Here is a 24,982-nt window from a genome sequence, read left to right on the forward strand (position 1 = left end):
AGCAATGAGGGAGCGTGCAATTGGCATGCTGACAGCAGGAATGTCAACCAGATCTGTCGCCCGTGCATTGAATGTTCATTTCTCAACCATAAGCCGTCTCCACAGGCGTTTCAGAGAATATGGCAGCACATCCAACCGGCCTCACAACCGCAGGACATATTCTGATCCCAGGTCAGCTCTGCTCCACTCTACAGCTCTGATGTTGTTGTTTGGTGCTCGACATGGCAGAGTGACATCCTGTCCAGCTGTGGTGTTTATGTCTGAAACAGAGGAAACAAAATGAGAAGTTAACGACATCAACAGCATCGCTCACTTCTGGAGCAGAACCACCTGCGGAGCCACAGGCAGTACAGCTCACACAGCATGCTGAAATTTAACACAGTGAGGTTTTGTGACATAAATTACAAAGGTGACTCTTTCCCTAGATGCCACTTGTCAACTCAATACACACGTCTTGTTCAGTCCTGTACTCCATTCATCACAATAAACACGGGTGTCTGCTCAATAAAAGATGATGATGCAGAATTGTTTTATCTCACTTAAAAAACAAACAAACAAACAAACATCTTTTATCTTTATTAGTAAGTTACAGGTCACAAAAGCTTACATGCATTTGAACCAGAACACAAAAATGTAGACATTATTTAAAAGGATCAGTATGAAAATAGAAACAGGCCAGAGTTGATCAATAAACTTTATCAATAAAGTTTGTCTTCAACAGGTTGTAAGAGTGCATGTGCAGGATGAGCTAACAGGTGATCTGTTTCACTCTGAGTGTGTCAAAACTTGAACACACATGGTGTAAATATATATTTATAATATTTAAAATTCCAGATTCACAGTAGTTATCACAGCACAGTGAAAAAATTCTCAACAGTGATCGTGTTGTGAGACAGTGTTTTGGGTTTTTTTTTTTTGCTCTGTGGTCAAATTTGTCAGGCTACAGTTTTGTGTTCGTGTCCCTTCCTGTTGAACAGTCATACCCCCCTAAGTTCTGTGCGGCTGCTGTATTTGCAGCAGAGCTGTTAAACAGGGGGGGAGGTTTCCTTGAGTTCACATCAGCACTGTTCTTTTTGTTTCACAGCCAGAATCTCCAGAAATTGTGCCAATGTTTTTAACTACTTAATAATAATAATAATAAGCTGACAGAAGTTTTGATAAACAGCACAGTCCCATTTAAGGAAACTTGAACTTCATTTACTTTTTCTTGCCTGAAATTCTCACTGAGGGCTCATATTGTCTTTATGCCTGGTCTAGAAGTCAATTTAATTTTTAATGGATATGAAATCTGAAACTATAACATCTGGAATTTGCTCCCATATCACTCAAATCTAAGCACATATGACACATGACCATCCCTTAGAGAAATGCACCCAAACTACTCCATACATTACAACAAGCATGCAGCTACACAGCTTACCTTCATATGCACTGACCAGAACACAGACCAGCAGCAGCATGTAGAGGACTGTACTACAACACAACTGCAACATAGTCGGGCTGTCTGTGTGCAGATGGCACAATGAAAATATAAATCCAAGGTCCAAAGACACCGGCTATCAGGACAGACGCTCTCTGTTAACATCCAAGTCATTTAAGCCACCAGCTCTCTGGGTACTCACGTAAAAAGGGTAGGGAGGATGATCCCCCTCCTCCCACCTCAAACTGACTGGCAGAACACACCCACCTGTTCTCACCAGAACAGGAACAACAGCTTCATGTCTCAGCTCTGAAACCTCAAAGACTTTTAGGAAAAGATCTCCAGGCGACAGGAAGATTTATGTGTGAAGAAAAAGAAAAGAGGCTCATAATAATATTCTGTGTATGTGGAGAACACGACACGTGGTCGCCTGTTTGTCATTTAGTGACCACAACCTAAGGGAGATTGTTTTCTTTAGAGCAGTAGATCTGCTGTAGGCTGTGTGGAAACCATCGGCCAGTCTACAGTTCCGTTTTTTAACCATCCATCCATTCGCTTCCGCTTATCCTTTTCAGGGTCACGGGGGGCGCTGGAGCCTATCCCAGCTATCATAGGGCGAAAGGCGGGGTACACCCTGGACAGGTCGCCCGTCTGTCGCAGGGCTAACACACAGGGACAGACAACCATTCACACTCACATTCACACCTAGTGGCAATTTGGATTATCCAATTAACCTATCCCCACAAGCTGCATGTCTTTGGACGGTGGGAGGAAGCCGGAGTACCCGGAGGGAACCCACGCAAACACGGGGAGAACATGCAAACTCCTCTTGGAAGCTTCCGCGCTGATCTTGACAAACAGTGTAAACTTGCCTCTCCATTAATCTCCCGCCGTCCGTGGAGGGACCCAGGTGTTCCACGCGCTCGCTTTGGTCGATTAAAATGCCTCCAGTAAACCTGAAATACAACGAAGAACTAAAGCTAGCTTTGTAGGACTGCGCAGGGTTTGTTTTTTCCTGTTGCTGCTCGGTGCAGGGAGATCGGTGAGGAAAGGAAATGACCCTGTGAACGAGAAAACGCTAACTTCCTGTTTTAAGACCGGATGTAGAGTTGTACATTTCCGGCAGCTTTATATTGCGATCTGTCGCTACTGCGAAGAAGATAGACACCAAAATCATGTCCAAAACACGAAAACGGAAAGATCGCGTTAAGCTACAAAGAGCAGAAGGCGGGAACACCCACCACTGCTGTGTCCCGCTGTGCACTGCTGGGGGGAGGTTCAACAAGATGTTAAGTTTCCACTGCTTTCCCAAGGATCCTGAATTGCGCGCACAATGGCTGATGAAAATCAGAAGGCACGGCTTCATTGTTACCACCAGCTCTAGAGTGTGTAGTCGGCATTTCGAGACTGGAGACATCTTCGTGTCTTCCTCTGGGAAGCGCTGTCTTCAGCCCAAAGTTGTCCCGTCGTTATTCCACTGGAATAATTTTTCGAAAAAGACAGAGCGACCTGGAGTTTTGGAACATCGCGTTAAATATGAAACCATATCAGGGGAGCTCGACGAGCTCAGGCTGCAGCTCGGGTCTTATCAGTCGACTCAGGGACTGCAGCGATTTGCCACATCAGCTGATGACAGTCGGGACTATACAAGGTAAGAAATCCTCAAGTTTTCAACTAGTGACCCATGGCTTTTGTCATGTTCGGAGGCAATAAGACGCAGGGTTCTCAAGCACGAACCGCTTTTTAATTGAATTGAAGCAGCAGTGTACGTGGCTACATCAATTTCTGGAAAACACATATACACACCGGTCTTCTAGCGACCTCTAGTGGCTGCCCTCATGGTAGCCTTACTAGGACAACATAAACAGATTTCACAACAGCTTTATAACATTACCACACAAATGTGCATTTTAATACGAGATTTCACAACAGCTTTATAACATTACCACACAAATGTGCATTTTAATACGAGGCTGAAGTTGGTTTGCCTTTGTAACTTCCGATTAGGGAAATGGATAAAGCATGTTTGATCTGCTGCAGAGCAAAAACTACACAACCCTGACATTTCAAACCTGTACTTGATTATTCCACACTGATAGCAGAACAAAAGCACAACAAAACAACGATTTTATGAAAACTTTCTGTGATTTGTGAAACTTCAATAAAGACAGGTTTCAGCACTTTCTTTGAACTTGCTTTAAATGATACAGCATCTCAAATGTCAAATTCTGATCACCTTAAAGCAGACGAAAAGCATTTGATTACATGAAATACACTTTATTGAAGCAAATGAACCCTATTAGTTGACGATATTAACTATCAACAATAACACAAACCATCAGCTGTTGATTGAAGTCACCTCAGATCTCTGGTCCAGGGAATACAGCTTAAATCCATCAAGAGCAGATAATATAAAGCAAAAGGGCTGCTAACTTTGACTATATATTAAAATACTGACCAAAACAGCAAATGCATATTCTCTTATAATCCTGGCCACTGCTTTCCCCCCTCTCTGTACTGCTTTTTTAACCTGGATTAATCTTGTGTTTCTTTGCTTTCTGCACAAGTTTTATGACCAATTTCCAAGGATCTCATTCATAGATTTAATTAATTGCATTAATGCAAAAAAAACAAAAACAAAAAAACGCTAAACAATGCAGGGCCCCCTACTGTCGCACAATGTGTAATTTAATATCTCAGAGGAGTTTAACTTAATGTCCTCTCTATGAAGGTATCTACACAGGATGCAGGTCAGATGTAAAGTAGCTGGAAGTGAGAACAACTGAAAAACCCCCACAAAGTTTAAAGTTGCAAGAACGGCTAATAAAGCAAAATTGGACAGTAGTATGAGATCTGTTCTACTGTGGTCCAGATGCATGAAAATGTATTAAATGAACCTTTATTTAAACATTTCACAAATCCAATATATAGTTTTAATTGTTCTGCTCTTGGTGTAGAATAATCGAGTTCAAGTCGATGAACATCATCTACAGATATATAAATGGTAAATGCCCAAGGCATCTCGAGATATGTAAATCAGAATCAGAAAGGGTTTTATTGCCAAATGTTGAGCAGGTTTACAACATTAGGAAATTGCTGCGGTGCTTCAGTGCAAACATACTGTCATAAATTGCGCTTAAATAGACATGAAAAAAATAAAAGTAAGAATAAGAATTAAAAGTGCTACGTAGATAGATATATACATGATATATACACATGAGTGCAGGTGGTGATCAGTGCCAAACATGGAATGATGCAGTCAACACAGCGTAGGGTCATGTGTTAGTGGTGGGAACAGTCATAAGGTTATTGTTCATGTGTCCAACAGCAGAGGGGAAGAAACTGTTCTTATGGCGAGAGGTTCTGGTGCGAATGGACCGGAGCCTCCTGCCTGAGGGGAGCAGGTCAAACAGACTGTGTCTAGGGGGCCGAGATATGTAAATCGCCGCATGATTCATCCATTGGGTTAACTTGTTTTGGAAAGTTTGACCATAAACAAGGCACGAATATCACACCGGAAACGAAGTGCTCTACGGGAGTTTCCCCACTGGAAGTAGCAAATGCCAAGGCGCACACACAGTCTATTAGAGCCGTTAAAGGTTAAAGTGAGGTTAATATTAGAGATTTGTTGAAACTAACAAATTTATAAATTAACATGACTTAAAACATTCAACTTGTTAAGAAAACAAGGTGAAGTATCTGAAAGTTTTATCATTGTTATTTTTCTTGTTATGTGAGACACCTTTGAATGTCCAGTCACAAAAAGAACAAAAGATTAATGTGACATGGGATTTTGTTTTGTTTTTTCTTACTTTTTTTTCTTACTTTTCAGGGACCCTGAAGCCAAGGGTGCACAGGTACGGGTGTAATTTATAAAATGTGGCTTTTGCAATACCCCCAAAATGACAAAAATAATGTCAATATACACAATCACCGAAAAATAAGCTATTTTAAGAAATAAGTGGACCCATAAAAGAGGTCAGCTGAACAGAACTCCTTCAAAAATAATGCTTAGCAAAATCATATCATAACTCAACAAACTCCCCAAATGAGAGACAGCCGAGCCTATAGAGACACTGAGAAAACCATTTTAAAAACTAAAGGGAAAACCACAGGGACAACAACTAAACATAATACAAAAAATAATAATAATCCCAATTACCCCATGTGGTCACAACACACTGTTAATTTCACTTGGCTGGCCTCTGTGTGTACTGTGTTACATAAATCAAAAGAAAGAGAAGCTTGAAGTGAAATCAGGTATGAATAAAATGTGGTCGTCTGAGCGTCAGGAGGAAAGCTCTGGTCAGAAACAGGATTTCTTTCACAGTTTTTCCTTCTTTGTTCTTAAAAGGAATCCCGACTATTATGTCAAGTTACTCTAAATATGTTACAAATTATCTCCACTACATAAACATTGTTGAAAATAACTAAAATGTTCTCGTTATCCATTAAATCTTTGTTGTTTAAAACTATTTTGAAGCCTTGGGAGCGGCCATGTTTTTGTTCACGCAATGCATTCTGGGACGATGATGTATATTGGTTGTGGGCAGGCGCTTTCGTTCAGCTAACCTGTTGTTGCAGGAGAGGAACTACTATGCCGCATTGTGCAGCTTTCGGTTGTAATTTCCAGTCGAAGCTCAACAAAGGAACAGATGTAAGTCTGCACAGCTTTCCTCATGAGAAAACAAGAAGAAAGCAATGGGAAGATGTTTGCGGTCGAGTACAACTCCCCAAAGACCCGCGGCTGTGCTCTAGCCACTTTAGCCCTGATGCGTTTGAGGCATTTAGTCGACCACGGTTGATAAAAGAGCTCACAGGTGCTTCTGGTTATAAGCGAAGACTAAAATCAAATGCAGTCCCGACAATTTTTCGCTATGAGGAGACCACGGGTCTGGGAAAAGCGAGTAAAAACCGCGCTAAGAAACGCCTAAGACCAGAGATGCTAAACAGTTTCCGGGATGGTTGTAAACAACAACCCGCTTCTACAGTAGCCAACATGTTCGTGGATGATGGTGACCAATCAGACACCGTGTCAGTTATGGAGGAGACAAGCAATGAAGCAGCTGAAGCTACTAAAGTATCCGTGAGTGTTCAGTGTTCTTCAAGTGAAACTGATGCATCAACCCAGACTGAGATAAGTCCGATGTAGCAGTACAATTTTTCCCTTTATTGTCAAAAAATAACAATACAGCGCTTATTTTACATGTCAACAAAAAGTTATATACAGTTATAAGTGGTTAAGAACAAAGCAGTCGTCAAACAAAGAACATTTAAAGAATATTATAGGACAGAAATACCATAAAGCAGCATAAAAGTACAGTAAGGTGACCTATCATATAAAAGTAAAAACAAAAGTACGCACATACAATCTAGCTATATCAATTGAAAAGCTGCATCAAAAATTCAAGTAAGGTGTGAGCTTTAAGTTACACTTGTCTAATGAAGCCTTCCACAGCAGGACTTCATTTTTAAAGCCAACAAAAATCGGAGTAATTTTCATGAAGCGACATTTGTGAATGAAAAATTTTGCTACTATAAATAAGTTTTGGGGGTTTTTTTTCGGTTTGTAATCCAAATCTAATTACTTGAAAGGTTAGAGAAGGGCAGTCAATGTTTTTAGAGGTTAACCAGTACAGAAAATCATCCCAAAAAGATCTGGAACTTTCACATGAATAAAAAAAAGATGCAGTAGTTTCAATATCAGTATTACAGAAAGTGCATGCGTTCGTATCTATATTTAATTTCTTGTGAAGATAGTCATTGGACAGATATATGGCATTTATAATTTTAAAGTGATTTTCTTTTGCTTTAGGTGGACTTGAAAAAGAAAGATATTTAGTCAAAAACTTCAAATAATAGTCTCTAACCATTTTTTTCTTTTTAGTTGCGAAGGGAAAATTGTCCTTAAAAATTTATTATTGCATGCCTTTCCTTTAAATTGGTGTTTAAGAATAATAATACTGTGATCTGTCAACGGGGCTGCTGAGATAGAAACATGTGAAACATATCTATAACATATCGAGCCCAACCACAGATCTAGACATAAACATTTACTAGAATCACAAATGAACCATCAATATTCAATAAAACTACCAGCCAGTGTCCTGAATCATCAGCCTGAAAAGTCACGACCTTCCCTGGACATTGGTAGAAACAGAGAGCTACTCCAGCAGAGTGGTTGGATCAGTGGCCGAAGAGGATTTTTCACCCCACTCATTTGACCAGAAGGTGGCATCAGCGTCACTTGAATGAGTTTCTTGTAGTAAGGTGCAATTAGCTTTTAGCCCTTTGATAAACATAAACATTGCTTTTCTTTTAACGTTATCCCTGAGACCTTTAACATTCAACGACACAAAGGATAAACATGTGCGTAGCATTAAAAATAAACAAAAATAGAGTTCAAAATATTAAGAATATCAAACTTGAATAGAAAAAAGAGAAAAAGTTAGTTTACTTTCCTGTTTAGAAAAAGGTGAAAGAACAGCGGTGCTGGCACCTCCCATCACATTCAAAACTGTCAAACGTCCCTCTTTATGTAGAGTTCAGAGAACAAGTAAGAGTGAACACTTTTCAACCATCCGCCAGAACGCGACTGCCATTAATATAACCGACAGCTCCTCTGTAGTAAGCCTTCTCCCCCGCAAGTATTTAAAATATAATATTATAAATATAAGTATTTATAATATAATCAAAATATAATCAAGTATTTAAAATATAATCTGCTGACTGGAGCAGTCAGGATCTCCATGCATTAGCATGCTGCTTTTGCTCCCAGTGAAAATGATTCCTCTTGAGTTTTTAGTGTATTTAATTCAGAGTCAGCTGTTTAAACAAAAACAGAACATTTTACATCAGGGGATATGATGGGTGTAGTTCAAAATACAATCACAGCTCTCTAAGTAAGATTTCAGTGTTAAATAAAACTGTCCAGTTATGAAGCTGAACTTTAATCTCAGCCAAACTGACTCAGGAACAAATAAAACACTAAATTAAACCCAACATTAAAATTTAGAAGTTGCCTAAGAGACTTAAATATCATGTTTAACCTGAGTAGCAAAAGACCACGGGTGGTTTAAAAATGATATGCTGGGATTTCACTCATCTCACCAGCTGTAGTGATCCTTGACCTCCCGGTCAGCTATTGCTGGTGGGTAACAGATGTCTCAGAAAACATCAGAGTACTTTTGCAAATATGTGACATCTTGATAAATCAAGCAGCTATTTGAAGTTCATATAGCTACATTCTTGCCTGAAAATATCTCTCAACAGCACAGCGTTACAAGAGATCATGACTACTGCTCAGTCCCTGAGCCATCAGCAGAAGACCTGTCCAAAGATGTGGAGAGTCTGAGGAAGGAAATACAGGAGTTACGTGTCCAGCGAGAGTTTGGGTTACAGCGGTTTGCTGGCTCTGACACTGACATCCAATTCTATACCAGGTACATCGAAGTTCAAGTGTTTCCAGTCTTCATGAAAACAACAGATATTTACTTTTTATCTGCTGACTGTATGTTTCATGAGTGATGTTAATTAATGATTGACACGATGTTTGTCTCTCTTGTGAATAGATTTCCAAGCTATAATCATTTGATGGCATTCTGGGTTTTGATTGAGCCTTGCATCTATAAAATGATCCGGGCTTCAAGAGCCAAGTCAGCTGCCAACACGGACGAAGAAGTGTTGACACCTGCACGCACACAAGCGGTAGGCTATGGCTTTGTTGGTAGTTGGAACTAGAGGTGCGATGGCATTGTGTTTATGTAGATCCTAAAGGGCTCAGCATCCTTTGCATACTTAAATCTGTGTACTACAGCACCTGTTTTCCCCATCGTTCTGTTGTGTTCATGACATGGGAGAAAAAAAATAAAGATGAACTTTTGCGAGATCTGGCAAATGTTTTGGCTGCATCCTTCGGAGGGCCGCCAGCTCAAAGCCGACTAGGAGGTCGAGGCATGATGTGCCTGGAGTGCGGTGTTCCCCCCGGCTGTAGTGGGCCTCGACCTGCTGTTAGCTTTCAGCTGGTGGGTAACAGACATCTTCAAAAACAAAAAAATTACCACTTTTGCAAATATGTGATGTCTTGATAAACTGAGCAGATACTTGAAGTTTACACAGCTACATTCACGTCTGAAAATATCTTAAAAGTTTATTTTGTGACCCAGAAAGAGTCATATTAAAACTAAGTAGCTGCTGCCATTGTTGGAAACTGATTGGCTGGTATGAGTTCTCGGATAGGTTGGGTCACGAAGGATACGCCAACTTGGCCTTCAAATGCTACCTACTTTTGAGAGATCCCGATTTACTTTTGCGAGATCTTGCAAAAGTTAATCTTAATTTTTTTTTTTTCCCCCATGTTCCTTGCGGGGCTCCATACTCCATGGTACTGTTGTGTGTGTGTTCAGAAGGAATTTCAGGAGAACGTTCTGTCATTTAAAAAGATTTAATTTGTGTTAGCAATTCAAATTACAAGTTTACACAGCGCTGTGGACCTCTATGTGAGATCAAGCATCTGGTTCACAAAAAGGATAACCCTCCACAACTTTATATAGTGAGACAATAACAAAGATTGTCATGGCTATCGTGCTCTCACACAGAGATGGCAGTCCTGCTGTCTCCCTGCGAATCTTCCTTGTACATTTGTGACCTCCTCTGGTATCTGCTCTCTCCTCTGTAAGAGAGAAAAGAAAAACACCTCCCCACCTAGTTTTGATTATTTCTTGATTATTTAATTCTGTCCCACTGCTACTTGCAGACATATTATTTGGCCCTCTGAACCAGAGAATATCCCTGTAATCATGTGTGTGTGAGCGTGTTGCAAGCAACCCTCTGCACTCTACATCATTCCTACAATAATCAGTCCAGACAGTCACGTTGAACTTAGCTTTTGACCTTCAAGAGATGGAGTGCCAACTCGTATGAACACATTTGCAGTATGTATATAAAGATAATAAAAACAACTATTTTGTAGAAAAATTAAAAATGTACGATATGATATGCATAACCATTACAACAACCAATTACATTGACAGCGTAGCATTTTATTCTATTGTACACAGTGTCTTATTCTTATCCTATCCCATTGTTTTTCTGAATTTTTGCCACTTTCTGCTGTAACTCAACAAATTTCCCACGTGTGGGACTAATAAGGGTCTATCCTGTCTTATCTTACAAAACATTTAGCCAAGAAAAGCATGATCTTACTAGTTCATAGATTAAGGAGTAACATTTTCCCTTTTGTTTCAACCTTTCAGAGGCAGCTGCTCCAGCCAATCGACGAGTTCTTTCTTTTCCTGGTTTTCCTGTCTGTTGGTCTGAAGGAGAGGGACCTGGCTCATCGATTCAACATACACCAGTCCACAGTGAGCAGCATCATTGCAACATGGACAAGTTTTCTTGCCACTGCACTGGGGTCTCAGTGCATCTGGCTTACACGTGCAGAAGTGCAAGCTTACCTCCCTAAAGAATTCAAAGGTTTCTCAGACACCCAGGTGATCCTTGACTGTACAGAGCTGAGGTGTCAGACACCATCCTCACCACTTCTCCAGAGTGAAACGTACTCTTCATACAAATCCCACTGCACGATGAAAGCCCTGGTTGGCATAGCTCCACATGGTCCAGTCACATTCATCTCTGATCTGTACGCAGGTTCGGTTAGTGACAAGGAACTATTCAAACAATCAGGCATTGCTGAGAAGTTGACTGAAGACATGGCAGTGATGGTGGATAAGGGCTTCCTGATCACAGATTGTTGTAAATGCAAAGTGTACCGCCCCCCTTTTGTATCTAAGCAGAAGAAGAACCAGGTTAAGGAGATGCAGGCCACAGTCAGACTCGGGCTGCATGTGGAGCGAGTCATTAGGAGGATCAAACAGAACAAACTTTTTGATGGCATCATCACCATGTCACCTGTTTACAATATCAACCAACTGTTTGCAGTAGCATGTATGCTGTCAAATTACCAGAACACAGCATTAGTTAAAAAACGGATTAAGTGAGACGAGATGGAGTTGTCCCAAGACAGCAGTGCAAGTAACTTATGCTAGACATGGAGCTTTAAATACTTACTATGTAAATAAGTTCTGAAAACATTCAGTGTGTAATATGTTTTTGATATTTTTGCTAAAATAAGAGTTTATTGATTTCACACAACAGTAAAATGTTTTTTAAAAATTCATTAAATGTAGAAACTTAAAGAAGTCCAGACGCTTTTCTTTGAAAGCTCCTTTGACTACAATGACCTGGGTGACTGGTTCTCAGTCATTCACAGACATTTAGATGTTGTATGTTTGCAGTATTAACTTGATGTATATTTGCTTCTGATCACCCAAACACATGTTGATTAAACTATCTGACCAGTCAAATTAGGTGTGATAAAGCAGAGAGGAGTAACGCAATGTTTAAATTTGACGTTAGCCAACGTTATTTTTTGTCGGTTAATTTCTGTTTTCTTACCCTCGTAGTTGTGCATCTGTGATGCAGCATATAACGTAAATCCTTTATCTAATTTTCTGGCAGTTGTTCAATTTTGGGAGCTCTTGTAGGCAGCGGGTGTAGAACATCGCCACTGTTTAACCACTGCAGAAACAGTGGGGCAGGGATAAGTATAACGCAGAAGTGATTGTGCAAGTGGCTGCTGTAACAACCAAATTTCCCCTTGTGGGACAATTAAAGGATTATTCTAAGTAGGACTACACATTGGTGGGACCATTTTAGATGGTTCATGTTTTATAACTACAGTGATGCACATTGCTATAAGAATATGTTTATTTCTCTAACACTATTTTAACCAAGTAGTTAGAGGATACTACATCCCATTCTTCATATGTTTAAACATGTCAGAGGTTTATTTTTAGACAGAGTTGGTTATGTCAGCAAATAAAAACAAAAAGTAGTCTCCATCCCCACGTTTGAAGTATAGATTATTAAATTTACAGGGTGTAAGTTAAGGCAACACAAAACTTTTGCCACATGTGGAACCGTAAATAAAAATGAAGATGCACAAAATATTTTCAAGAATAGACTGCGTGACCATGGTACGTGTTTTACTGCAGGTTTGAGACGGACAGACTCCCCGCCTCACCCTCCCTTCCCCAATTCAATTCAATTTTATTTATATAGCGCCAAATCACAACATAAGTCGCCTCAAGGCGCTTCATAGATACAGAGAAAAACCCAACAATCATATGACCCCCTGTGAGCAAGCACTTTGGCAACAGTGGGAAGGAAAAACTCCCTTTTAACAGGAAGAAACCTCCGGCAGAACCAGGCTCAGGGAGGGGCGGCCATCTGCTGCGACCAGAGCAGATGGCCGCTTCAGAATTGACCCCCAACACATCTTCCACCTCTCCCCCCTTCACCCTCACCCTCGCCAATCCAGTCTCAACGACCACCACCACCCTCTCCAATCCAGTCTCAACGACCACCACCACCCTCCCCATTCGAGTCTCAACGACCACCACCACCCTCTCCGATCCAGACTCAACAACCTCCATCACACCTCTCACCCCCCTTTCCTCCTCCCTGAAACTCAGAATACACACTGAGGATGTGAGCCGACTATTTCAGAAACAGAAGCCCAGGAAAGCCCCCGGACCAGATGGTGTCTCACCCTCCTGCCTCAAAACCTGTGCTGAACAGCTGGCTCCCATCTTTTCTTGCATCTTCAACAGATCTCTGGAGCTGTGTGAAGTTCCCTCCTGCTTCAAACGCTCAACCATCATCCCTATTCCCAAGAAACCCACCATCACAGGACTGAATGACTACAGACCCGTCGCCTTGACGTCTGTGGTCATGAAATCCTTCGAACGACTGGTGTTAGCCCATCTGAAGGACATTACAGGCCACCAGCTGGACCCTCTGCAGTTTGCCTACTGGGCAAACAGGTCGGTGGATGATGCAGTGAACATGGGGCTGCATTACATTCTGCAACACCTCGACCGCCCGGGAACTTATGCCAGGGTCCTGTTTGTGGACTTTAGTTCGGCTTTTAACACCATTGTGCCTGAACTTCTCTCCTCCAAACGCTCCCAGCTCAGCGTGTCACCAGCTACCTGTCAGTGGATCACCAGCTTCCTGACAGATAGAAAGCAGCAAGTGAGGCTGGGGGAGATCACCTCTGAAACTCGGTCCCTCAGTATTGGTGCCCCTCAAGGATGTGTCCTCTCACCACTACTGTTCTCCCTCTACACTAACGACTGCACCTCCAAGAACTCGGCTGTCAAACTCCTAAAGTTTGCAGATGACACCACTGTCATTGGCCTCATTCAGGATGGTGATGAGTCTGCATACCGGCAGGAAGTTGAGCGGCTGGTACTCTGGTGCAGTCAGCACAATTTGGAGCTGAACACTCTTAAAACTGTAGAGATGACATCCCTCAACTCTGCGGGTTAAATCCATCAACCCATGTTTCCCAATTTATTAATGGTTTCTGTAAAAGACCCTATTCCCCAGTGTTATTAGGAATTGAAGCACACATGCATCACCAAACATCACACACACTCCTTTGTGCCATTTGCTTTGCTCTGTCCAGATGTTTGCCATAAAGGACAGCGACTATATTTGTACCTAAGTGAATACCACAAACATAAACTAACTTCAAAGTTAGTGCTTCCCAAAGTCTGGGGTAAAACCCAGAAGTAGCCATGAATTTCCACACAGCCAACATATATCAAACACTTCTGAGCTAAATTTACAACAGAGAGATCGATCTTTCCTCTCTATCTATGCATTGTGCTGTACTCTTTACTACTGTAGACCCATTTAAACAGTGTAAACCCTCTCAAAGGCATTTGCAATTATCTTTACTGTCCTCACATCAGTGATTGGGGAAACCAAAACAACCACATTTAACTCTAGAAGAACAACCTCATTCTTTAGGTGCTTCCAGCATGTTTGAGACCTATCAAAATCCCTCACTGAAATGTGATGAACCCAAAATCCTACTTTAGGGTGTCAAACAACATGTCAAAGCTGAGTACACATGTCAAAAGAACTCACAACTGTTGTTACTATGTTTACTCGGACAGTGAGGGCCTAATGCACTTACACATCAGGAACTGACATGCTAGAAAATCAGTCTACAAAATATACACAAATAATTATTAGTTAGGTTGCTGTAAAACGTGCATGCTAAAACTACTCCAGTCACTTCTGCTCAGGACTCTAACAGAGTTTGTGATGTTCACAGTCATGTAAATGCATATCAGTTATAAGATGATTAGAAATGTCACACCAACGACCCCCTTAACACAAAACCACACGGAACTACTTCCGGCACAACTGCCTGATTGTTTAATAAGGTGTCATCTGCATTCATGATCCCTCTTAGGTGCCACAGAGTCTGCTCTGCAGTCGCTGAGTTGGAGCTTGGCATGCTCTTTTTGGAGGAGGGCGCTCTTTTCACCCCTCACCCTCTCGTTCCAATGCAGCTTTATGGTTATTGCTGTGGTTCTGGAACCTTCTCATAATGACTAGTAGGGCCCCAAACCGCACGACCTTTGACCTCAACTACTGCCTGGGCTTTCAGCTCTGCCATGAATGTTTCTTACTTCTCGCTGGGTCTCTGAAGACTTCTGATCAGCACCCAGTCTCAATCTCTGGAGATTCCACCCTTGGGATGATTTCTTCCAGCAATACTCTGGCCACTGCACCTGTATCTCCCTACTAGAAGGAAAAACTAACCATTTGGAAGACATTTCAACCATCATCAAACCACATTTTTCTTTTCAGTTTAGTGAACTTCACTTATAGGTTTTCAAACCCTCATCTGAACATAAGTGCACCACCTGTCCATAACATGTTAATCCCACAAGTCACAGTAAAAAGCCGTGGAGAAAATCGTCATGAAAAACTCATGGAAAACACAAAACATTGTTTCATGTTAAACCTGGAATTCCTCCTCTTGACGCATCGACACTCCCATGAGTCAACTCATCAGAACTAGGCTCCTTTCTTAAAGAAAAGGGTTAGTTAGATCATTGCCAATGCAACATCAGGGCGTCTCCTCCGGAGTAGCACATGGCGGGCCCAATTCATGCATTCAACGGACCCGTCTGTGTTTTGATTAAAATTTTGTTTCCTAATGAAGTCAGCAGTGGGTGGGTGAAAGCCGTTCATCAGAGCATAGCTTAACTGCTGCTGATGTGGGCTGGCCTTCTCTGCACGCTCTTCAAGGCCGCTATGCTTTCTGCCAACTTCTAACATTTGACATTTTCCAACAATACAGAGTGTTACTATAACCAACAAGCAGCCAGTAAAAACAGTGTTCTTCACACAAAATCAGTAAAACAGAAAAGTAGCAGCTAAAGGGTTAAGTCTGCCCACACTCATGTAAACCTACAGTCTCTCCTCCTCTGGTCTCTGTCATCCTTCTGCTTCTGCAAAAACAAGCAAACAAAAACACCCACATCCACCCTTTTTTTCACTGTTTGGGTGGATTAGGCATTAAAAGTGACCAATCCTAGAATAGTTACCGTCTTCTGAATTTCAAGTCGGTCACATTTAGTCCACATCATCAGTCCAGCCACAGCATTTGCATTTATACCAATCACATGCATTCATAACGATCATTGCTGATAGTGGAAAACAGCACACAAATTTAAATGTCCACTGACAGCAATATTTCATCATTCCAAAAACAAAAACAATTCTTCTTGCTTTTGAAATGGATTGAATCGCTACAATCCTTTTAAACACAGGATTTCCCATCTAATATGGTCAGCATCTTATGTAGGTGAATTTTCTCAGAAGCCAATTGTAATCTTGAGAAGCTCACCTTATATTTGCTCTCAATTAAAGTATTTTATAGCACTTTTGCTCCCAATCTTGCAGGCCTGCTTTTAACATCAACACACAAAATATCACACCCAGAGGGATGATACCTGGCAGGTTTTTCCCTAAGTGCACTGTTACAAAAACAAAAAAGATTTTAGGCCCGGACATGTCTAAGTGTAAAAAAAACAAAAAAAAAAACAGTCTTTCTCTTAGGTTTAGGTTGTTTTTCTTTTTCTAACTGGCTGATTCTGCCAGTTAGGTTTAGGTTGTTTGCTGCAGTCACTGCTTCTGGCTTTAATTAACAACTGATGCTTACATGGTCTGAAATCAGACTTAAGTGTCACTACCTTTGTTCATTTTCCCCACATCATATTTACTGGTTGCCCACAAGTGCTCCTGAATATTTCCAATTCTGGAAAGTCTGGGGCCAACTGACCTAGTTTCACCTGCTAAATACACAGAGAAAATGTTTTTCATTAGCAGCTGCAGAGTTCACACAACACAAATGTTCACCATTAAAAGCTTCCTAAACACTTCATATCAATGTTTTATCACAGGAATGTGGATTTCTTCCCCAGGTCTGTGCTTTTTTTTTTAAACTTATTTTTCATTTTCACAGACCCAATCATTTCATTTAATTTTTCTTTCCTTTTTTTTCGTCCCCAAACATAAAACGTGTAACATGTCATCATGTATTTCACAAAACAAGTTTGTTCTCGTGTAATCAGAGTGTGTATCTGGGTGCAAGCTTCACCCATACATCAGAAACAGGAAACTACCCTCTGCTACATCTTATTCACTTGTTTTATAATACTGTCATCCTTCCCTGATCTAGTAACAATCAACTAATTTGCAAATCAGCTATTAACCCACTAAGTTGACAGGACAACAGAAATGCATGTTCAAAATATTATCACAAAAGAGAATTTCCTTCATACAGTAAATTACTTGTGCTGCACCAATAATGCAGAAAGCATCTCACAATTTACTATATTAATAACTAAATTTATTGTCTGATCACTGGTTGGTCAAACCAGAATCTCTTTTTTTCCCTTCACAAAAGTTAAACTCTTGTCCTGCAACCCTAGAGAGTTATTTGTCAGCAGTGGATACACTCAGCGTTTGATAACAAGTGTCTGTGAAATTTGCACAATTTTAACACTGATGACAGATAACAAGCTGATCTTCATTGCATGTGTGTGTTAGTAGGCAGGTTTAATGGCTGTGTGCAGTGGAGCTGCAGATTCAGCAGGGCGTGTCCTTAAAGCTGCCTTTCCTTCACATTTCTCTGTTTATGTGTGTTTGTGTGCGTTTTATTTTTACCTTTGTTGCAATCCTACGAACTCTTTATCAACCTCCACAAGACAGCCGGCCACAGTTTTCCAACCCAATTTTCACGTGTTCTCACATTAACAACAACAGACTTCATTTTTCCTCCATGCTCTCCACTTCTCACAGCTTCTGTCTCTCTCCTGAATCTGCAGCAGTTCACAGTTGTGGCGTGTGAGGGGCCCAGTGGGCCGTTCTTCTTCAGCTTTGCCTTTTGTCTTTCACTCTTTTCAGTCTCTTCCTTTGCCTTTTCAGCTCCCAGTATGGCAAATGTGAAACTCAGACAGTCTTCTCAAGTCCATTCACACACAGTGATGTCGCTGGCAAACCTCCTAGCTTGTGATTGGGAGCGCATACTTCCATCCATCCATGGTATTTGTACATGCTGCTGAACCCTTTAGGGTTTAGGGCAGTGTTGCTGTGTGTTCACATTGTTGAGTCTTGTAGTTGACGCTGTTGATCTCGAACTGCATTTTGTCTTCAGGGAGAGATCGGTTGCCCTCGAAGCTTGTTCTTCAGTGAAGCTGTGTAATATTCAGTCAAAACACGGGCTGGGTGTAGTTCCAATTATGTTAATCTATCATTTGGCTCCAGCTGCTGTGCTTGTGGAGGATGTTGATCCAGTTCTGTAGCCACCTGTACAAACACACTAAAACTTTTAAGGATGATACTCAGTTATTTAGTCATGTATTTAATTAATTCATTATGGCAGTCCTGGCGTTCCATAAGATGAAGCCTCGTGATGAACTGAAGCTTTCCATCACACTGGTCGACTCATGGTCAAAGCATTGTGATGATTCATTTGCTCTACTGCGCCATCAAGTGGACGATTCAAGTGAAACGGGCTCTTTGATGGGATGTGTAAACCTCTAAACTGAATAAATGAATTGTTTTCATTGTTATTTATCCCGAATATTGTCTCAGTATGTGTGATACAAAAGAGAAAGTGGAAACTATCAGGACAGAGTTTTGGTATGATTGTGTAACTGTGTAATCATGCTTATGTACATCTGGATAATCACACAAACTGTGTGGCGCTTCACTTTTTAATAAACTAAAATACAGAAATCAGATTATAGGATCTATAGTTTTATTTATATTATGGTACTTATCATTTGTGACATTTATTACTGTGTGCATACTTTATTAGGAGATTAAATTAAAAAAAAATCTCTTCCTTGCTGGTTCCATCGAAGAAGAAATGCTCAACTATGTAGCACGTACTTAGTCCAATTCCACAACAGTGCGATGGGGAATCAGCTGTGTTTTGCTGCCCATTTTATTTCGAATCTGGCGCGAACCGGCGAGCCAGTCCCTGAATCAGTCACGTGGTACGGACTGCCCGAGAGGCCTCGAACGTCACTGCATACGTAATCAAAGCGAGCCTCGATACGTGCTTCCCAAAAACTCCCCTGAACACGCTTCGACACACAGGACAGCACTATCTTACAGGGCTTGGGCGCGTGATGTCACGGGGTGGGCGTGGAAAGTCTTTTGGGCTGATGCGCCATATTTCAGGGCTCAAGCGAAAGAGGAGCGAAAGCACACACATCAGCCATGGTTCGTAACTGCTGCGTGATCGGCTGTAATGTTCGATCACACGACCGGCAAGGGAAGAAGCTTGGAAATGGTTTATCTTTTCATTCTTTCCCCACCTGGAAGCAGCATGAGGGAGCTCATATAGCGGACCTTACCAAAAGAAGGCGTCTAGCCTGGATAGCAGCCGTGGGACGACTTGATCTCCAGTTCTCTTCCATCTCCAAATATCTGTTGGTGTGCTCCCGACATTTTCACTCCGGTAAGTGAAAATGTAGTATGTTTACATCACTCTTTATAGCTTAATGATTTTTATTGTTGATGCACTCGGAGGTTATACAATCCGAACAAACGTCGTATTGAGTGACTTTGCAGACACGTGCAATTCTATCGCACCACTGTAGGGAAGCCTGCCTATGAAATGGATCAAACAAATCCAGACTGGGTACCAACGCTACACATGAACTCCGAAAAAAGACGACGAACGCAAGGACAACAACAAAGAGCACTAGTCGGAGGTAAACACACCCCAAACCCCAATCCCTAATTCTAAAAATTGCTCTTAGTGTCCGGCAATCGCCACATAAAGTTTTGAGGATTCAAACGGCCTTAATGTGAAAACCGCTGAAAGTTTCCCCTGTGTGCATGGAGGACAACAATGGGTTTAAAGTAATATCTTGCCCGATTGTCAATGTAGTAGTTTGCATCTACTTTACAATTATGGACACATAATATGACAACCAGATATTTGCAATTCATTGATAAATGTATAACATTAATTGTGGTGGAGGGTGGACAACAACACTAAGTGCTATACTCCTTTCTGGCATCGTTGTATTTTCACTCAGTTGTACATAGAATTTGTATTCTGTTTTATCCTATTGTATATCTTATTCTATTTATTCTACTGTATATAGTATTTTTATTTTATTCTATTCTGTACAGTTGTGTACAGAATTTTATTCTTATTGTATTCTAATTTTTGTTATATAACTTTTGCACTGTCCACTAACTGCTGTGTCAAAACTAATTTGAGTGGGACATGAAGGTTATCTTATCTTGGCTATTATACTCCCACGCACTCCAGCTGACTTAACTTGGGACGTACTCACAGTTTAGCGGCTTGAAAACAGCCAGATTTGCACCCAGCCATTAGTAAACTGGATGCGATTTCTTATTTCGAAACTGGTCGTATTTGTAGTTCTGTGCAGGGAGCAGCGACCTCTGTTCAGGCTCCAGGAGATGACGTCACACAGGCTCTCCCCCTCCAGGCGTCGCTATTTTGGCAGCATCCGGCTGCCGTGGTGAACGCCGTTAACCATTGTTGATAACTGTTGCGCCCCAGGTTGTACAAATAGACGAGGAAAATAGAGAAGTACTTTCTTTTACCGCATTAGGTGAACTAAACTGAGTAGCACCATTGAAGGAGGAGTAAGCAAAACAAGACTGAAAGATGGGACCTTCCAGCCGGCGTATTCCGCTTGTGCAGCGATCATTTTGTATCGGGCAACTTTTATATAAGCTTTCTAACATAAGTGTTTTCATTATTTACTAGACTATCGTTGTGGTTTCTGATGATGGAAAACCACATAGCTGCATGCAGAGTGGGCTTTATGTCGTGTTTTCTTAGTTAGCAAGCTCAAAAGTAGAAATAATGAAATGTTTATTTTGTAGGCAGAAAGGCAGAGGAGGCATCTGCAGAGAAGATAAGAAGAAAAATGAGACTGGATGTGTTCAACAGAAGACAGACAGCAAAGCTACAACGGATAGCACAAATCAAGCTATCTGCAGAAGGCATCCCTGCAAGGTGAATATATCAAAGTCTTCCTCTGGGTGTGACTTAATACCGAGGAGTGCTGTCAAGTAAGCATATTGAGGCTGGGTGAGGTGAGACTAACGCTACATGATAGTGAAACTGTTACTTTAACCCTGCTTTAGGTGGTGGGAAAACTTAAAAAAAACTACAATAAACACAGAAATGATTTTAACTTTAAAACTGTTTTAAGTAGGTTCTTCTAATTCTTGGAGCTGTTTAAACCCTTAGCACATAATGCACTCTTTATTAATCACATTTTCACCCACTGTGCATTTATACACCTGTCTGAATTGAATCATTAGTTATTATTAATCTTGCCACAGCGTGCCTTTTGTTCTGACTTCCTCGCCTCCCCACCCTCTCGATTCTGACTGTTATAAGGGAGTTTTTCCTTCCCCACTGTCACCAGAAACATGGCCCATTTTCTACAAAAGTCAACAAAAAAGAATGAACATGATTTTGTTTTCTCTCTTATCAGGGACCCAGCAGCCAAGGATGCAGGACCAACAACCCTTGATGGTCGAAGGAGGCTTTTTAAAGGTGCTGTCCCGACACTTTTTCAGTGGAATAATTATAAAGTTGAACCAACGCAGAGTAGTGTTTGGGAGAGAACGGAGCGAGAACCCCCTGAACTAGTTCATCCTGGGGATCAAGGTCAGCACAGCGTTACAGGAGATCATGACTACTGCTCAGTCCCTGAGCCATCAGCAGAAGACCTGTCCAAAGACGTGGAGAGTCTGAGGAAGGAAATACAGGCGTTACGTGTCCAGCGAGAGTTTGGGTTACAGCGGTTTGCTGGCTCTGACACTGACATCCAATTCTATACCAGGTACATCGAAGTTCAAGTGTTTCCAGTCTTCATGAAAACAACAGATATTTACTTTTTATCTGCTGACTGTATGTTTCATGAGTGATGTTAATTAATGATTGACACGATGTTTGTCTCTCTTGTGAATAGATTTCCAAGCTATGATCATTTGATGGCATTCTGGGTTTTGATTGAGCCTTGCATCTATAAGATGATCCGGGCTTCAAGAGCCAAGTCAGCTGCCAACACGGACGAAGAAGTGTTGACACCTGCACGCACACAAACGGTAGGCTATGGCTTTGTTGGTAGTTGGAACTAGAGGTGCGATGTCATTGTGTTTATGTGGCATAATTTTTGGGCTACAAGCCGCTACTTTTTGCACAAGCTTTGAACCCTGTGGCTTTCAGAGGATTTGTTTTGTTTGTTCTGCTGTTGTACGGCACTACGTTGGCTGGCAGAAGGGCATGTGATCAGACACACAGTATCGGGGGACAAGAGTGGTATGTTGTCCGTCCGAAAGGCAACGTAGTCCCGTACGAAGTAGCGCGAAAAACAAACTTGATTAGCAAGAGGAGTATTACAGGAGCAAAGGAAGCTTTCATTCACAAACCCTCAGTATGGTAAACACAAGAAATGCATATGATGCAGCTTTCCAATGAAAGGCAGTCTTTTTGTCTCTCAGCGAGGGGAAGTAGAGCTGCTGCACGTACCCTTGGCATAAACGAATCAATGGTGAGACGTTGGAGACTCCAGCGTGACGAACTGGCTCAGTCCAAAAAGACGACAAAAGCTTTCAGAGGAAATAAGAGCAGATGGCCTAAATGTATTGAAGGCTGGATGAACACACAGAGAGCAAATGGGCGAGGTGTTTCAACTGTGCAGATCCGACTGAAAGCCAAAATAGTCGCCAACGAAAAAACGAAAAGGACTGTCCATCAGGGCGCGGACGACTGTGTGTCAGCAACTCCCCCCCGACTATGCAGAGAAAATAACAAACTTGCGCAAATTCACACAAAGAAAGATAAACGAATATTCCATCGGACCGGACGCAATCATAAACATGGATGCAGTGCCGTTGACATTTGACCTGCCCCTTAGTAGGACTCTTAACAAGTCCTAACACTTGTCCTACAACTCATATAATGATGTTTGCCGTTTGTATATAAAGATAATAAAAACAACTTTATTTACTAGAAACATAAAAGAATTCAACCCTGACAGTGCAGTATGGTGTGCATAACCATTCCAGCAACCATTTACTTTGACAATATCACATTTTATTCTGATCTATAAAGTATTTTATTCTATTGTACACAGTGTCTTATTCTTATCCTATCTCATTGTTTTTCTGAATTTTTGCCACTTTCTGCTCAACAAATTTCCCACGTGTGGGGCTAATAAGGGTCTATCCTGTCTTATCTTACAAAACATTTAGCCAAGAAAAGCATGATCGTACTAGTTCATAGATTAAGGAGTAACTTTTTCCCTTTTGTTTCAACCTTTCAGAGGCAGCTGCTCCAGCCAATCGACGAGTTCTTTCTTTTCCTGGTTTTCCTGTCTGTTGGTCTGAAGGAGAGGGACCTGGCTCATCGATTCAACATACACCAGTCCACAGTGAGCAGCATCATTGCAACATGGACAAGTTTTCTTGCCACTGCACTGGGGTCTCAGTGCATTTGGCTTACACGTGCAGAAGTGCAAGCTTACCTCCCTAAGGAATTCAAAGATTTCTCAGACACCCAGGTGATCCTTGACTGTACAGAGCTGAGGTGTCAGACACCATCCTCACCACTTCTCCAGAGTGAAACGTACTCTTCATACAAATCCCATTGCACGATGAAAGCCCTGGTTGGCATAGCTCCACATGGTCCAGTCACATTCATCTCTGATCTGTACGCAGGTTCGGTTAGTGACAAGGAACTATTCAAACAATCAGGCATTGCTGAGAAGCTGACTGAAGACATGGCAGTGATGGTAGATAAGGGCTTCCTGATCACAGATGGTTGTAAATGCAAAGTGTACCGCCCCCCTTTTCTATCTAAGCAGAAGAAGAAGAAGAAGAACCAGGTTAAGGAGACGCAGGCCACAGTCAGACTCGGGCTACATGTGGAGCGAGTCATTAGGAGGATCAAACAGAACAAACTTTTTGATAGCATCATCACCATGTCACCTGTTTACAATATCAACCAACTGTTTGCAGTAGCATGTATGCTGTCAAATTACCAGAACACAGCATTAGTTCAAAAACGGGTTAAGTGAGACGAGATGGAGTTGTCCCAAGACACCAGTGCAAGTAACTTATGCTAGGCATGGAGCTTTAAATACTTACTATGTAAATAAGTTCTGCAAACATTCAATGTGTAAAATGTTTTTGATAATTTTGCTAAAATAAGAGTTTATTGATTTCACACAACAGTAAAATGTTTTTTAAAAATTCATTAAAAGTTTTGCCAATAAAATATCACTTTGTTCAGTCCAGCCTGAAGGATCTGTTTTTGCTGTTGCTTTCACTGTTCATTTTTCAAACACCGGTATATGTAGAAAAAGAAATAGTCAGCTTATGCACATCTGTATCATGTATATTCTTTCTTTGCACTAGGTAGTCCTTCGATGCCCACACAACTTAGGCTCACAACAGTCATTGTTTGCTACATGGATCATTTTAGTTCAGCTGGGCGTCTTTCCTTTTGTTATATTTCTTTAAGAGTTCAAAATGTGTTCATTACATAAATAAAATGTATTTTTCTTTGTAGCACTTCATGGATTTCATAAGCAACACACCTTAGTATTCACACAAAGCATAAAGGTAAAAAGAAATACACAGTGTTATCTTCATTTCTTTTGCGTGGAAACCGGGTCCAAATGGCTCTTTGGATGTGAAAGGTTGCAGACCCCTGATCTGGACCAAAACACAAAATTTTCTTAATATCCATGTACGAGGACATTAAACTGCTACTTTATCAAAATGTCAAACAAACGTATGTGGATAGAATTAAATAGAACAGAATAGAATTCAACTTTGTCATTGCACATGTCACAGGTACAAGGCAACGAAAAGCAGTTTGCATCCATCCAGAAGTGCTTCAGCCATGATATAGATATTACAAATATATATTAGCAATAATATAGATTATACAGTAGTGCAGTTAAGATAAGTGAAACATGGATAATTAAGCGATCTCACTTTTCTCAAAAACAAAAATAAAGAAAGAAAAAAAAAAGGAAATCAGGTAATTCTTTGTTTTTACATTCATCAGGTCCCAATCAGCCCAAATAGCAACGAGAAATTAAAAATGCC

The 24,982-nt window shown here is 41.1% G+C and overlaps 2 protein-coding genes and 1 long non-coding RNA gene across 4 annotated transcripts; 2 read left to right on the plus strand and 1 right to left on the minus strand.

Annotated features, from left to right (window-relative positions):
• Positions 1-1,201: 1,201 nt before the first annotated feature.
• On the minus strand, positions 1,202-2,003 carry LOC113019562 (uncharacterized). Its single transcript, XR_003272048.1, has 2 exons — positions 1,623-2,003; positions 1,202-1,504 (listed from the first exon to the last, which is right to left on the minus strand). It is a non-coding gene; the product is annotated as an uncharacterized LOC113019562 (long non-coding RNA).
• Positions 2,004-2,210: 207 nt separating this feature from the next.
• On the plus strand, positions 2,211-11,565 carry LOC113019533 (uncharacterized). 2 transcript variants are annotated; one of them, XM_026163284.1, is made up of 5 exons: positions 2,211-3,071; positions 5,253-5,277; positions 8,693-8,862; positions 8,992-9,127; positions 10,675-11,565. In XM_026163284.1, exons 1-5 carry the CDS (start codon positions 2,596-2,598, stop codon positions 11,416-11,418), a joined length of 1,551 nt encoding a protein of 516 aa, XP_026019069.1. In that variant the 5' UTR covers positions 2,211-2,595; the 3' UTR covers positions 11,419-11,565. The 2 variants fall into 2 exon arrangements, with proteins under 2 accessions (XP_026019069.1, XP_026019068.1); XM_026163283.1 differs by lacking the exons at positions 2,211-3,071; positions 5,253-5,277 and adding an exon at positions 5,886-6,506.
• Positions 11,566-18,941: 7,376 nt separating this feature from the next.
• Positions 18,942-24,370, plus strand: LOC113019531 (uncharacterized). Its single transcript, XM_026163282.1, has 6 exons — positions 18,942-19,322; positions 19,465-19,578; positions 20,735-20,867; positions 21,355-21,705; positions 21,835-21,970; positions 23,191-24,370. The coding sequence occupies exons 1-6, from the start codon at positions 19,082-19,084 to the stop codon at positions 23,941-23,943; spliced, it is 1,728 nt and encodes a 575-aa protein (XP_026019067.1). The 5' UTR covers positions 18,942-19,081; the 3' UTR covers positions 23,944-24,370.
• The last annotated feature ends 612 nt before the right edge of the window (positions 24,371-24,982 follow it).

The sequence above is a fragment of the Astatotilapia calliptera genome, chromosome 3, assembly GCF_900246225.1.
Source record: "Astatotilapia calliptera chromosome 3, fAstCal1.2, whole genome shotgun sequence".
In the NCBI taxonomy this organism is placed as follows: Eukaryota; Metazoa; Chordata; class Actinopteri; order Cichliformes; family Cichlidae; genus Astatotilapia; species Astatotilapia calliptera.